Raw genomic sequence first — 16,258 nt, forward strand, 5'->3', positions numbered from 1 at the left:
TGGAGTTAAACTGCCTACTGGAGAATTTAGAGAGCCTGAGATGTATGCTCTGCAAATGTCTGTGCTGCCTTTATATCTTTATTTCTGTATTATAAGAGGTTATTATATTGCATTTCTAATTATGTCCATAAATATAAATTTACAGTTTGAATCTGCGAAACACTGTATGAGAAACAAAAACGTGGAAGAGAAAGCATGCTTACAAGGTAGCTTACAAGGGTGTCTCTTTTTTTTTTTTTCTAAAACATCTTCATTACTGTTCCTTATGATTACTTCCATGTGGTTTTCACAAATCATCCTTGCTTTTCTTCCTAATGAAAAGACTGAACAACCTCCAGCTGATGCAGCCTGCATGCTAAATAGAAAGGGAAATAGATTTCACTGGGTGGGATTAGCAAATGTTCACATGAATATTTCACGTTCTTTAATGCAGTAGGGAACTGGTTTGAAATATATTGGCATTTCCCAATCTTTCCCCAAATAAATATATTTATGTGAAAATGCAGGGCTTCTCTTTTATGAAATTTCATATAAACCCATAAGCTGCATAGAGTTAAATCCCTAGGGTGTAGCTGTAGATGGTCTAGCAAGATTACAGGAGATTTTGATCTCAGAACAGGAAGCATGAGCATGAGTTTAAGACTTTTAAATACCTTTTCTGAAGATTCAGGCCATTCCCAGAGAAACAGGAAAAGAGATATAGAGATGTGTCAATACTCTCCCCTTCTCTCACAGGCTGCAGGGCATGAGTTGCTGTCATGATAGCACTGTGGTGAGGCTTAGACGTTTGGGATTTCCAAACATATGATATGTTTGGGATGTCTGCTATGTCATCCTCTGGGGGACTGACAGATGCAAGCATAGAGGCTGCAGTGCCTGGAGCATGGTGATGACAGTACGCTTGTTTGTAATTTTACAGGTGTGAAGTGATGCCTCTAATCTTCAGAGAGAAGAGGGTGCTGCCACATATTTGAACTAATGGAATTTAAACTCAGAATTTTAATTACAAATTCAAGCTTGATGAAAATCTGTATAGGGTTATTCCTTCTATCCTGAATAAAATCTAACATTTTAGGGGAGTACAAACCATTTCCGATGAGTAAAGTTATGCATTCAAGATGCAGTATGAATATACTTTAAAAAAGCCTTTTTGTTGGTATGGCTTAGTATAACATAAAGGTGTCTGCCTGAAAGCACTGCAAGGAAACTGATCTTTCAGACCTTTCTTTTCCATGTGCAGAAGGTCTCTTCTAGGCCATAACTACAATGTGAGTCACAGCAAGCAGTCTGACTGCAGAGTGAAGCTGCCCTTTTAATATCTTGGGGTGGGGAGGTGGCCCTCCGGGGTCCCATGCAGTTGCTGTGACCCTTCTACTTATTGCTGCCTCTGAAAGCAGATTCTTCAGGTTTATTCAAAGAACAGTGTATGGTTGTAGTGCTAGTAGTGCAGAGAATGCTGTAGCTAATGTTTGAGTGAGGGACTTGTAGTATTCTTACGACTTCATTCATGTGTCAGATCTTAACAACTGCACCTGGCCATGCTATTAGGCAGCCAGTTGATGTCTGTGAGTAGACTGTTGTCCCCTTGTCTTTGTTACTAAGGCTTCACCTTCTGAACACCAGCAGCCTTCATGCATCACATCAGCTTTTTCTGTCTCATTTTTCTTACAAAGTAACGACAGGGGCTTTAATAATATGAACTGTCAAATTCAGTAGGAGACTTTGAAGAGGATGCCTCATTTGGTTTGTGAGGAACAGTGTGCTGACATTAAATTTGACACCTGTTATGTCTTTTCAGTCCAAAGCTCTAAAAATTCCACTGACCCCTGGGAGGCATAAATATAATTGCAAGATCTTTCAGAGCAGTTCACAGCATGTCCCATGCTGCCTGCAGTGCAGCTGCAATAGTTCAGGTGTGGTGCTAGGGGCTGGCTTCTGGAGGGATTGAGAAGGAGGCAATGGGGAAGCACTCAGATCCTGTTCCTGTCCCCCTTCCTCTGCTGGAGAACACTCTTGTTCTGCTGTCCTGGCAAGTACATTATGAGCAAAGGGAACACTAATTTCACACTCGTAGGAAGCCAGACTCTCACTTAAGTAACTCACAGCTGTCAAGACTCAGTACCACTGAAAAACTAAGCCAGAGTTGTGCTAGATTTCTTATATTCCTAGAGCATTCATGTGTGATCTGCCTCAATGACTTCACTTTTATTTAAAAGGAATCAGTGAGAGGAGGGGGAAAGCAAAATTGCCAACGGAGCCAGTAATATGGCACTCAGCTCATTGTTGGTCAGCTGTTTTCCCCAACCAATGCTGACCCTGGCTGAGTTCCCAGGCACCTGAAGTTGTCTTTGTGCCTGAAGGAGAAGCAGCAGCGACACACATCCTGGTATTAATTTATTAGGGGTGGGGTATGCAATGGCATATTGCATGACAGGCACAGCTACCATGTAGCTTCTGCAGAACTGCAGATTTAATTTGGCATAAATCACAAGGAGTCACAAAGAATTTGTGGTTCAGCTGAAGAAGTCAGACATTTCTTTCTGTCTTGGGGAAAAAGAAATGGAGATTTATAACGATTTCCCCACAGCAAGCTCTAAGACACCTTGCTAGCAGCAAGCTGTTGCATTTTCAGATGTCCAAAACTCTGGAGGCAAGGAGGAGAGCCACTGTGCACAGTTTGACTTCCCTTTCACAAATCATTAGGGATATGCTTTAAATAAAATAGTATGGATTTTTTTTTTTCTTGTCCTTTTTTATCTCATCAGCAAAACTCGGGGGTTTAGAAAGTTCCTGCCCTGAGTCATAAATATGTTTTCATCCTGCCTCCTTGCTATTAATTCTCCCTGCTCAGGTTTTCATTCTGTGTCTTGGAGGTCACTGATGTCCGAAGACTACAGTGTAGGGAAAATTGCTTCCTTCCCAAGTACCTTTTTTTTTTCTTTAAGGAAACTGCCCCCGCATTTATATTTTCAATGAAAATCCAAGTGAATGTCTCTTACTTTCTCATTTATCCTTTTACCAGATAGGAGGAAATTAACCCTCCTAACCTTCCAGAAGGCTGGCCTTCATGATCTAAGTGGATTTTTCATAGTTAAATACAAAGATCATCTGAATAGTAGATGCGTGAGTAGAAGCTCAGGTTTGCTTTGCCTCCATTATTTGCTTAGAATTGTAATGCTGTTCTATGCTGGACTTTGAAAAACACAGTAGAGAAGCTAGTAAAACCCCTTTCTCCACTTTTATTCTTGTAGAAAACTGGGGGAATTATTGGAGTTGAAGCAAACCCTGTATTTAAATGGAAATATTTAATTCTTTGAGACAGACCTTAGATCGTGTTCATGGTCTAGAACAAGTTCATGTAGACAAGTTCATGTAACTGAAATTACAGTGGAGGTAAAAATGAAAGTTTGTTCCAGATGTCAGAGGAATTTGACATCAGAATCCAATATTAATTACCTCATACATTGTCACTGTTACGGTAAGAGTTAACTTAAAGGTAGGATGTAGTAACAGGATAGTTTTGATGATAAGCAGGATGTGAAGTAATAACACCTGTAGTAACACACCAATGTAATATGTATTTAACAGTCATAAAAAGTAACACATTCCATTCCAATTTTGTAACTGTACATGAGGCTTGAAGGAGTAAAACTAAAAGTTACATGAGATCCTAGGCCTCAAAATATGTCCACCTTCCTTGTTCCTGACCAACTTCCTCTGAGATTAACTGCAATTGGCCTCCATGCCGTGAAGGTTTCACGTCCACGATAAATTCATTATTAGAAACTGAGAGAGAGAGAAACACAGACTTTAGCAACTTTTTAATATGCTGTAATACTAACTGATGGGGTGAGTTAAAAGATTCTGCAGCAAGTCTGAAATTTATAGCATGCACATAATGGAAAATGTATTAATGAAAATATGTAACAGCAGCCAGCAGATTAGTGGGCTTTCAAAATATACTGTAATATTAATTGATGAGGGTAAGTTAAAGGATGCAGAAGTAGCAGCACTCAGTAGCTTCAGGAAGAATGGCATGAGGGAAAATCATTAGACCTTGTTGCATTCATTCAGCATTGAGCTATGAAAATTAGAGAACAGCTCATCTGCTTTTTTGTGGGATGGCACTCTTTTATTTGATGTATGTGAAGGAGTTTGCTGCTCACTGTGAACAAGGTGCTGTTAAAAAAAAAAAAAAAAAGGCACCTTCTTACTTACCTTGTTACTGTTTGCTTTTGGAAAGGGCACTGTTTTCAAAATTTTAGAAAAGCAAGCCAGATAAGATGTTTATAAATCCCTCATTACTATCCCTTAACTGTTTCAATGAAAACATTATTAAAATGTGTTAAAATTGCCAATAGAAATCACTTTGCAAGCTATTTCTTAAAAAACTTTGTAGCCTTAAGCACCTTGGGCTCAGTTTGTAAAATGACTAGATATTGCCCAAAGAGGTGCGTGCTGACAATCAGTGGCAGAAGCATTGCTCATTTAACTACATGGAAGTAACATTTATTGTAAGCTAAGTTGCTCATGTGTTTTAAAATTTTATAGAACGAGTGCATGGCTGCAGAATTTGGAACAGCTTAGTTATAAATCTGATGACAGTAAAGCTAAAAGAAGTCTCAGCAAGTGGCTTTCCTCTGAGACCTTTCCATTTTATGAATCTCTAATGAAGAGATTATGCATGTGGTTAACACGCACTTTACTGGAGCACTTCCCAGTTTTTGTGGCCACCTTCTCTTGTACTCAGACCATCAGCCTTGAGGGGAGCAGGTATAACTGCTCCCTCCAATACAACTGGACAGCTGGCTTGCCTGCAGATGCCAGGAAGGTGTAAGGTGAGTGCAAAGCTTCTCCAGCATATAGGGGGGCTCCAACTGAGCAGCAGTCTGGTTTACAGAGTCACAAATAAAGTCTTAGTTCTCCCACTCCTATGGAGGCACTGTCTGCCAAAGGTTGTTGCTCTTGACCTAAGTTGCATATAGCGCTGGTCAGCCAATTTCGGATAAGATGAGCAAGAGAAGCAAAATAGTAAAGAATAATAGATCTTTCCTAACCCATTTTGTTAGTCTGAATGGTAATTGACATTTAGCTGGACCATAAAGCTGGCCCTGTTTTCTAGATAAAAGTGAAAGTTTTTTGCCTGAAAATAAAGCCTGTTTTCAAAGCTGAAATGTGCTTTGGTAAATAACGAACTTGATGCTGTGACAATTTGAGGTTTTATGCATACCTAAGCTGGAAATTTTATTTCTGAAGTGTATGGTCAAGGAAGAGCAGCCACTCACAACTTATGGAGATGAATAGAGGGAATTTTCTTTATTACTTAGTACCGTGCACGAAGGAAGGTGAAGCTGGTGTTGGAAAGACTTTGTTCTGTAGCCCTGAAGAAAAAAACGTCCTGGGGATGAGGTTTGAAGAGCTCCATCCACATTCAGAAAAAGACTTGGCAGTGGTAAGGATTGTGGTCATTGACGTGGGCAAGGTTAGCCCAAAATAAATCATGGACTTGATCGTAGCTGTCATAGATCTGATTACTTTTATGAAAGCCAAGTGCTTTTCAGAGCCACGTTTTGTACTTAAACGTGACTTCATTCTACTTCATAGCTGAGTGCAGATAGAAAATAATGATGATGATGATATGGCTGAAGAAAAACTGTGCTTGCCACTTTATTCATAAAACACTTTGCAGAGTGTATTTAGCAATTTGCCACTGTACCCACCTGCATGTAGAGCTTTTAGTGCAGGGCTCTGACACTGTATTTAGTTCATACTTAGTTCAGCTAAAACTTTCCTTTTGTATGCATTTATTCTGCTTCGTACATTATGTTATCAGTCACTTTCAATATTTCAAAGTCACAGCAGTCGTTTTCTGACACATTTGTCAGAATGAACTGCCTTGATTGCAGTTATTACAGTCTGCAGTTCCTGAGTAAGGGAAAAGTCTTATGCAGAATCAGAAAAATGAAATTGCTCAATAAAACAACAGATTAAATGGAATAAAATTAGACTAAATAGGAGCTTTGAATGACCAACCAAAAAAAAAAAAAAAAGGGAGAGGAGTGCAAGGCAGGTTTTATAGTCCCGCACAACAAAATTCATCAGGAAATATCTAATTTTTTTTAAGTTGATATTCAAGGATTTGGAAATGGCTCTTTTCTGCTGCCTGGTAGTGAGTCAGTAAAGTATGTCTTACTTTGACTTCCTGTTAATCAAATGCTGTATTGTATTCCTCTAATGATCACTCTCAACAGAAGGATTTTAATAATCAGTCCATTACAGTCCTGGCACAATATAATGAGGGGCTCTGCCCTAGCCTAAGAGGGTGCTTACACTCCTGATTAACTTCAAGTCCAAGTGGTAGTAATTTATCATGGCACACGAGCACATCTCTCCCTCACATGCGCTTAACACATGCAGGGGCTTTGACAGTTGAATCTAAAGGCCCTTTCAGTTTAGGACCTTGGAGGAAGCACAGTCATCTGGAGAGGTAATTATCCTTTTGTGCTTACTGTAATTAAAAATATATTCTTTTTTTCGTTATATTTACTACTATTGTCTACAACTGAAAGAAGAGGATAAAAAGAGGCAGACTTCCAAAGCAGTGAAGAAGAGCTGTCCCTGCATTGCCTTACTGCTGTAGATATTACAGATGCCCTCAACAAGGCAGAGAGGTTTCAAACATAAAAGAGGAAATAACTTCACTGGCTGTAGTACTGTAGGTGGAGCTCCTAAATATGCTCAGAAAGATCATCTGTCTCTAAAGAGATCTGATTCTTACAGAAAGCCCAAGGGACAGATAAACTGATTTAAACAAAAAAAAAAAAAAAAGGCAAGAATTCTGTTATAGTCATATTTATAGCAAAAAGTAGCAGAATACTTAAAAGGGATTTGCAGCTTTGAGAGCAGGGATTAGGAGTTCCTGACTCAGGCCTGAATTTTCTTGGCTTTGCATGAGAGGAGGAGGTATCGTGTGGAGCTGAGCCTTGAACTGGCTGAGAAGCTTGCCCTCTGACTTGTATTGTTTGGCTGTACCAATTTCTTTGTGTTTGGGGTGACTTAATTAGCAAAAGACCTTCAGATCATGGGATTACAACAGATTTGTACTGCTTAAGTTGATGGGAGAATTTAATCCTGTAAAAATTTCTTTGGCATAATTTAGATGTAAGACTCAAGATTAGCATTCCTGTGAAACATGGAATTTACTTTCTTCCTCCCTGTAAAGTACTGTGCAAAGTTATAGAAAGGCATCAGCTTTGACAGCATGCTTACATACTGTGCAGCAATCAGGGCATTCAAAAAGCCATCAGGGTTCACTCACATCACCCAATTCATCTCCATTCTTCCACCCTACACAAATCTGTAGAAAAGAGTAAAATCCACAGAAGAAAAGCAATTGGAAACGAAGCATTGTTATATTTCAGAGGAAATGAAACTTTGTCATTCTTTATATCCCTCTTACATTAGAAATATCTATAACACTTTTTCTTTTTTTTTAATGTGGCGATCATGCTCCCAGTTAAAGATATAAGGCTTCAAGGAGCAGTGTATCTGAGCATCACAGTAACAGGGATGAAGGGATCCACCTACAGCTGAGAAGCCAGCACAGCATTTAGTCTCCCTCCTGCCAGCTTGGTTTCAAATAGTCCATTGTCTTTTTCCTTTCCTTCTGCCCTAAGTGCTTTCTAACTGCAGTTTCAGTTAATGCTGACCCCTTTATGCAGGCTGTTGGAGTTGGGCAAAGGCAAGTTTTTGTCTGCAGGGTCCCTCAAAACTGGTAAGCTGTTGACGTTTGGGATTGGTTTGCAAGAAGAGAAAAGATTTGATTTTTTTCCAGTTTCTAGGAGGAAATGGCATGAGCCCTTTGTCTTTGTTCATTGGGTAGTTCATTGGGCTGAACTGCTGTCATCTTTTGGCTTGTGTTTGAAATAAAGCCTGGGGAATAGGCTCTCACAAGAAGACTTATATGCCAGGCTGGCAGGACTGGGTGCAGACCATGCTGTTCTTTTTTCAGCCTACTGTAGACCAAGACTGTTCTGCATTTTAGGTTCAGATTTGAAGATGTGCTTGCTTGAACTTAGGGATGCTTGATCAGAGATGCTTCCTGATCCCCACAGGCATTTCCATGCATACTGGCATCATTTGCCAAATTGTATAAAAAATAAAGATGCTAGCCCTTCATCTGGATTAGGCAATTATAAGCTCCTTGCTAAAATCCTTAAATTTTACAGCCCTCTAGATCACAAGCATACGTATGGCAGATCCTTTGCAGCTAGAACTATCTTGGCTGAATCTTAATAGCGATGTTGTGTAAATAGCATGGTATCTTTACTCAGCAGGAGAAATGCTGCAGGTCTTAATTGATTTATTGACCTGAATAAGCAGAGTAGTTTATTCCTACCTGGAGATGCCTTCTTAAAGTTCAGTTTGTGGTGCTTATAGGTAAAACCTGGTTTATTGGTCCTGGATACAACAATATACCCAGCGTGCTGCCTATGAACAAAAGTCATTTTCTCTTTAGACCTGATTCTGGATTTCACAAGCTTCTTCCTGTGCTACAAATCCTAATGGAAACATTGAACCTGGGCAAGAAATGTCCTTATTTGCTGCTCTTTCTAGCAGCCTGCACTGCTTTCATTTGGGGCTCTAGTGGTTCTTGCCTTGAGCCATAGTGCTTTGACAGCAAGGTTTGTAAGAAGCTTTTTTAGCAATATTTACTTTTCTATAGAATTGTTTCCTGGCTGGAGGTTCTTAACTTGAGGCCTTCTTTCAAAAGAAATTTCAACTAATTTCTTGAATTCGGTTTTAACATAACAAAGTGATACATAGCTCGAGGAGGAAACATGATAGTATTTTTAACTCAAAGTTAGGAAAAAAAGCAATGAGATTATCAGGCAATTGCTCACAACCCTGTCAGTCGTAACTTCAACATAACTTGTCATTTCTCCTGTGTTACAGTCTGTTTCACAGTAAGACTGTAGTTAGCTAAATTAACTAGTATTAGTGAAACATTTAGATGTCATTAGGAATCCCGAAACTGAAATCGTCATTAAAGATGAAAGACAAAATCCTGTTATTTGATAAGAAGACGTAGAAAAGAATGCCTACAGTAATTGCAGAATCAGTAATGATAAAGCAGAGAAAGTCTGAATTAAGATGAGGTAAGGAATCAATTAGTTCATCCAGCCAAACCTAAATCAGCTTTCTAATGACACTGCACAGTGGTGTCATAACCTGTGGCTATGATTATGACATTTCCTTAATTATTAGAACATGAATATATAAAAACAAGTGTGTTTGTTTCTGCTCATTTACTTAAGGTTCGTGTTAGATTTTTGTCTTTGGATGGTTATTTAGTGGCAAAGATGGAAAGGTCAGTAAGCTGAAAGCTCAGAAAATTGAAAATGTGTGGGAGGAGGCTGCTTAACCCTGTTTTACTTCTCTGAATATCTTCCTCAAGCTGTATGACATATTCAATCCTTTGTGTCACAGCATGCTTAACAAGATTTTGTAATGGCCTTTCTGGCCCCACTCTTTGTGAATCTGTTTTCATTTTTAAACCACTCTCCCATCACCCTGCTGCCTTTCTCCTCCAAGCTTATACTCTGCTCCTTTGAAGCATCTTTTTGCCCTATTCAGGGCACTCTGGTCACCTTCGCTAGCATATGTGAATGTTTCAGCTCAGAGCTTGGATAGCCCTGGAACATCCAGGAATACTCCAAATTGCCCACTGTCCATACCATGAACCCACTGGAAACTTCCCATGATCTATTCTGCTTCATTACACTGCTTATTGAATTTTGCTGCTGGTATTGTCTTTCATACTCTTGGGACTAGCATCAGTTGTCATGGCAATTATTTTCAGATGGTTGCAACTTGTTTATTTGGAGGAGGGTAGGAAAACTGATGGCAAGAAGAAGGAGTAGCAGTTCAAAGATGCAGAAAATATCAGTTATTCATACTTCCCAGTGTCAAAAGCATTTTTGTATGTAGATCATTTGACTTCAATCCGTACTGTGTATCTTTCACGTAAGCTTCCATTGAATATTATTGGTTTGTTCTTTAATAATCAAGACGACATTTAAAATGATTGATAAAATAAGTGGTTCATTGTTGTGAAGTTATTCCTTAAGTTGCTACAGCAGTCATATGCTGCACATGGCTTGTCCATTTTATGGTAGGAAAGAGTTTAAGAAGGAGCCCTGAGGCATGTTTAAAAAAATATGGACTCTCATTAAGGATAGAATCATAGAATGGCTTGTGTTGGAAGGGACCTCAAAGATCATCTAGTTTCAACCACACTGCCATGGGCAGGATTGACAATCACTAAATCAGGTACTAGATCAGGTTCTTAGGGTCTTTAGCACTTCAGTTTCTCTGTGATGCTTAGTTGAAGTTTCCCTAATGCTTCAGCAGAAAGAGGCTGCAGAAATGGTGGCTGACTGCGATTTCAGATCATCTGACCATGTTGCATTGTGGATGAGACCTGAAGGCAGACCATTCCATTTCAGTGCAATTGAATTTTGGGCCTGCCTAGTGACGTTTCTAGCAGGGATGGGATTGTTTCATACTTTGAAACTGCTTCACAGCTCCCTCAAGTCAGACAGACCTAATAGGAAAAAATTCTGTCTCCATAACATCCTAGTGCAAATTTCTTATTTTGCAGCACAACTTAACACAGAGATGTTTTGAATTATCTTAGAACAATATTTAGACAAAGAGGAGAAGAAGGATCCTTAGCTTACTGATGGGCAAAAATCTGAGCAAGAGCTGCCTGCTTCTCTGTCAAGAGCTGGCTTTCACTGGGGAGGGAAAAGAGGATTCTTTGCACACAGGTTGTCATATATGTGTGTTGGGTTTGCTGCAGGGAGTCTCTGTCCTATGCCTGAGGAAGTTATTTTTCCATCTCATCACTTAACCACATGCCTTGGAAAACAGCAGAGTGTTTTGCCATACAGTGGGTAGCATTTTAAAACCTCTTAACACATAAGATATCAATATTGAACTTGTGCTGGAGATTACATTTCCTGATGCTTCGCTCTTTTGTAATCAACCACTATGAGGGGGAAAAAAATGGTCTCATTGTACTTATTTCACCATCTCAAGGGAATAGAAGCTGGTTTCATGTCACACTGGAACTGACAGTTTTCTGATTTATGGTATTTAGTGGAAGCTGAAAGGGTGCTTTCACAATGCTGATTCATTGCAGAACATTGTATGTTCAATATGACAATAAAGTGGGAATTTTTCTTTTGTGATTCTTATGTGTTTGGGGTTGTTTCTGAGGCAGTTGGATGCAAGGTGACAGGAGTCAATTTTAGAACCTTAGAAAATTTTTGCTTCGGAGGACTTGAAAGCAAAGCTGAAAGGAAACTGATACTGTAATGATTCATTTGACATTGGAGGCTGAAACTTTCAGAAGTGTTAGAAGGCACTTTACTGTAACACGCTTGAATTTCATAGCCACGCTGACAATGTTTATCTAGGACTATCATCAGCAATAGGCACTGGAGAAAGGTTTGAGATTGCAGCTATTTAGGGGGTTGATTAAGTGAGAGTTAATCTGATATTCCCTTTTGGAAACATACCAAGTGCGAGAATAGGCAGTGCTCACCAGTTTCATGCATAGCACAAATAAAGTATAAAATCCTTACAGAAATGAGGGATGATCCCTGAACCAGCTATCCATCCAAACACCTGAATCCATCTTTTATCTTCCTTTCCTGTAGAGCTCTGTAACAACTTTGCATTGCTTAGCCGTTTATATGTTCACTTAATGTTTTAAGTAAGCTTGGTTGGTTTGTTTTAGCTCTGCAGTTAGAGATCTTTGTTTGTCTGATAAAAACAGAAGACCCAAGTGACAGAACTACAGATAATTTACTTTATTGTTGTTCTATGACCATAGGAATCAAAGGGACCTGCTGGGTCATCGAATCCATTATCCTGCTATGATAGGCAAGCACACCATGTGGTTCCTTTAGCAGCTTCATCAAGCTCTATCTTTATTCCAGTCTGGAGGATTTTTTGTGCGCTTGAGTGTTCTCCTGTGGGAATTTTCTTGTTCTAGTGTGCTCCTCATGTTGAGAACACTTATAATTTTCTTATCTTGTGTTGCTTGCAGAGCATTCTTTATAAGTCCAGACCAGATTTCTTTATAGCCAGTGTGTTACTGAATGCTTTTGTTAATGTTGGCTTTCCCTTCCACATGCTTGTCTCTGTTTTTGTTTTCAGCCATTTTCAGTTTCGCTCCTTTTTTCCATGTGCCTTAGGAGGGCTTTTTTCCCCTTGCAAGTGAGGTCTTTCTTCATCCCTATATCTCAAATCAACACTGATTCATTTATTGAGAGTCAGTAACAGCAGTTATACAGAGTGTATCAGACGAGACTGCAGCTGCACCTTCCTCAGTTTGAGTCAAAAATACCTTACTTGGTAAGGCAGAACATTTCTCTCTCACAATTTCATCACACTGGTAGTTCTTGTTCACTGTTAAACCCAAACCATTGTTGTTCTCATTCACATAGAAACAATGAATTTCTGCTTAGTAAGGCAAACTGTCCTTCTTCCTATAATCTTCTTCATCAGCGCTGGATTCTGACTCTCATCTCAGTAAACAGTACTTACTGAAACCTTTACTGAAAGTTACAGAGAAATTCTCTTTGAATTCTGAGTTTGAATGATTAATAAATTAGGAAGATGTTTTCAGACGGATGGCAAACTGATATCAGTATCTGTGAATATTATAATTTTTAATTAATTATTATGGCCAGTCCCATGTAGGTCTCCTGGAATGGCTCTTCTTTATTTGTTTCTTTGTTGTTGTTGTTGTTTTGATCTGAAACTAGCCTTTAGTAGGAAAATCTCAGTCATTATTTGAGTAGCCATATAGCAATATCAGTGCATTCGTGTAGGAAAAGGCCTGATATGAGTACACGACTGAAGTTGAAAAACTTTATTTTGTTATTCAAGTTTTCTAGTAGATAGCTCAATTCCATTCACTCTTCTCACACCCACACTGGTTCAATACGAAGAGAATAGTAGTACAGAGGAAAATGCCATTATTGTAAACTCTGGCTTGCATTTCTTTATTCCTTGCAAACCTGAAGAATAATAAATGCAGATTGCATCAGAGATGTAGCTGATGATAATAATACAACATTTGGTCTCTCATTATTTATTGTAGTAGGACAATTACAGAAATCTTGTATTTTTGTGTGGTGCCACTGAGATTTACAGCACTTCATATCAAAACTATAGAACAGACTCAGTTAAGGCAGAACATCTCTTTTTTCTTATAGTCAGAGGTAGTACTTGTGATTGCCACCAAGAGCCTGCTTTCTTGTAAGAGCAGTGAGATGAAAAACAAATTGCTTCCATGCTCTTCACCTGGGTCCTGAACGTTTTAGCAAAACTGGGCTTTGAGGCTCCAGGAAAAGCCAAACTCTGGTGTGTTTCCCATGGATTGATATTTTACTGCCAGCATTTTGCAGTAGAACTCCTGTTATCTCTTCTTGGTAGATAAATTCTTTATGTTTTGTGATAGATTTTTACATGTTAAATAGCATAAAATACTGTTGTTATTTGAGAAGTATGGGCTATTGTAAAGTATTAAGTGGAGTCAAAGACAGACTTTTCTCTAAACATTCTCTTCAGATTGACAGCTGCATGTTTTCGTTTCAACACTTAGAAGCTTTCGGTGCAGATATGGTGCTATCTTTGTGGGAGAGATTTGATCTGTGGTCATTGAGACATAATTCATTTTTGGCTGGTACCAGTAAAAGTAATTGTGATGTCAGTTCTGTACCTGAGTTACTTATGATAGATATACTTCTGGATTAGGCAATCTGCACTCTGAAATAATGAGAAATGTCAGGTTCTGGTTAAAAAACGAGGAGTAAAATATCTCTGCAGGTTATTATCACTTTGAAGGATTGTGGTTCCTCTCCATTATTCCCTCCACTATTGTTGAATTGTCCAATTTAAGTGAGTAACAGCACATTCTTTCTGGAAACTGTTGGTGGGAGCCAAGGAAATAAAATGTAAGAGGGATGTATTCTAGGAAGAATAGCCATATATAATAGCCACTGGAAAAGTTGGAAGACAATAATAAGCAATCAAGTTCACCCACTTGATATTTTGTTTTTCAAAAATCTGAGCAATACACACTGACCAACCTAGTCTTACTAGAAAACAATTATTTTTTTGCACAGTTCCTCCTAATACTGTTAGCGCAGCAGTACCGCAGGCTAGATGCATTCTGCCTCCATTAAAACTCATAAAGCTGCCAATCTTTTGTCACCATGTATGATTAACTGTAGAAAGAATTAGGTGCCCTGCACTTTTACCTTTGTAAAAAGAATAGTTGTGTTTTAATTTTCAAAAGTGAGAGTTCTCCATATATGCTGAAGATTTCTCTGATTTCTATCCTTTTTAAAAAAGAATACATTAGATCTTGTCTGACTGGATAAAGGGCAGGGATCATTCAGAATTTTGCAAGTCTTTCTTGATCTATCTATAGTCTTTGACTGGGTCCCAGAGGATCGGTTTTCTGCAGCAAAGTTGTGCAGTTTGTTACTAAAGCAGCTTAGTATTGCTTGAGGTGGATACTTGCCTTTGACAGGCATTTCATTAGAGATAGAATTTTCAGTTAGCAACATTCAGGTGTTGGTGATCTTAAAAATAGAACTTGTGTGTATGGCAGCCTGCCCAGAGAACATCATTTTGAAAAGAGCATCACTCTTTGGTTTGCTTGTTCCTTTCAGATGCCTTGTTATTTGGCACAAGTCTATTCCACCATGCCAAGCATCCCTTTTGTGGAGAAAATCAGAGTGGGATTCTGCAAGAATTCCCTTTTGGGAAGTAAAAAGAAAAGCAAAGTTTGTACTGCCATGACGGTTTGCGGGGGCTCTTCAGTAAACACTCAGCGATGTCTCGGAGCATCCTTCCCTTGTCCCATTTTGTCAGTTCCATTTGGGATGAGTTACTCACATGACCCTCATGGGATGAGCTGACATGTGTATAATGCAATGGAAAGCACAACAATGACAGTAGAGCAGCAAGATCCTAGGCTGCAACAAGCAAGGATTTGCTCAGTGCAACAGTCATAGGCATGGAAATAAAGGAAAGAAGTTGCTTGTCTTCAGAAGGCCTCGGGTCCAGAGGAATCTCCGGACAGATAGCCTTTGCCTTAACCTTTAAATGAGGTCTGGGAAGGGCTTTGTTGCATGCACGGAGCTCCCCTGGGCTGGCCCTGCCTTCCCACCAGGAGCTCAATCACTGGTTCAGGCCATGACTTAGCATTTCTGCTACAACGGGGAATACAAACCTTTATGGTCTACAATGGGCTTAGGTTGGTTCTGATTACATATTTAGATTAAACATAATAAGGAGCTTTTAAAAGTAAACTGTTTTTTAATTATAGCTATCCCTTTTACTTTGGAACTTGTTAGAATACTATAAGCAATTGAATCATTATGCAAAGTCACCAGATTTCATTATTTGCATCCCAGCTGCCATTGTGGCCCATGAATGCAGTGCATTTCTAAACAAGGAACAACCTTCTTTTTTCTCTTTTGCATCTGAGAAGTGTAGGACAGGCCAAACTGTCATGCTTAATTAATCTCTAATGAAAATGTATTTTTTGTTTTTCATTTTGTAAGTGAACTTAGGACTTGGTCCGATGATGATGAGATGAACACAAAATGTCACCCACCACCTTAAATGTTCCGCATTGTATTTTAGTTGTTATTCTTTACAGGTAGTGCTGCTGCTGCTCTGTTAAATAGGTTTTCATTCATTCTCAGTCCTTCTTGCTTGGCTTCGCTTAATGATCTATGTCAGCAACTAGATGCCAGTTTAGAACAAAACAAAATAAAATTGATTTTCACAGTTCCATTAAATTTATTTTACAACATAAAAGCTATTAGTCCGATTCCTAGCTGAAGCCTGAACATCTACTAGGGCAGAGCCTCCCAACCTGAAACCTCCTCAGCCAAGCTAGAGCAGGCGCACAGGTTAGCCACTTTGCTCACTTCTACCCCTGCCAGAAAGCAGAAGGAGCCCAGGATGTTCTCCCTTGCAGCTGATTCCAGCTGGCAATGGCACAGGCACTAGTGTGTGCATGGGAAGCATGATGACGTGCTGGCTGCATCATGTTCCAGCTGCTGGAGGGACGTCAGGAGTGCCTCTCTCTTGGGGTACTCTTTCCCCTGCCCTTCTCTGACTGTGGTAGATCTGTGAATTGAAGGAAATTCTGCCTTTAACT

At 39.3% G+C, this 16,258-nt stretch overlaps 1 protein-coding gene across 3 annotated transcripts in view; it reads left to right on the forward strand.

The window, feature by feature from the left end:
* Positions 1-16,258, forward strand: part of GRID2 (glutamate ionotropic receptor delta type subunit 2) — a 693,845-nt gene that overhangs the window by 635,309 nt on the left and 42,278 nt on the right. Inside the window, exons 15-16 of one of the 3 annotated variants that reach the window (XM_048941591.1) lie at positions 146-206; positions 920-959. The exons of the other annotated variants lie outside the window; for them this stretch is intronic. Coding sequence (XP_048797548.1) covers positions 146-170 — 25 coding nt within the window. The 3' untranslated portion in view covers positions 171-206; positions 920-959. Of the gene's footprint in view, positions 1-145; positions 207-919; positions 960-16,258 lie in introns of those variants that run through there. 3 annotated transcript variants of the gene reach the window in all.

The sequence above is a fragment of the Lagopus muta genome, chromosome 4, assembly GCF_023343835.1.
Source record: "Lagopus muta isolate bLagMut1 chromosome 4, bLagMut1 primary, whole genome shotgun sequence".
In the NCBI taxonomy this organism is placed as follows: Eukaryota; Metazoa; Chordata; class Aves; order Galliformes; family Phasianidae; genus Lagopus; species Lagopus muta.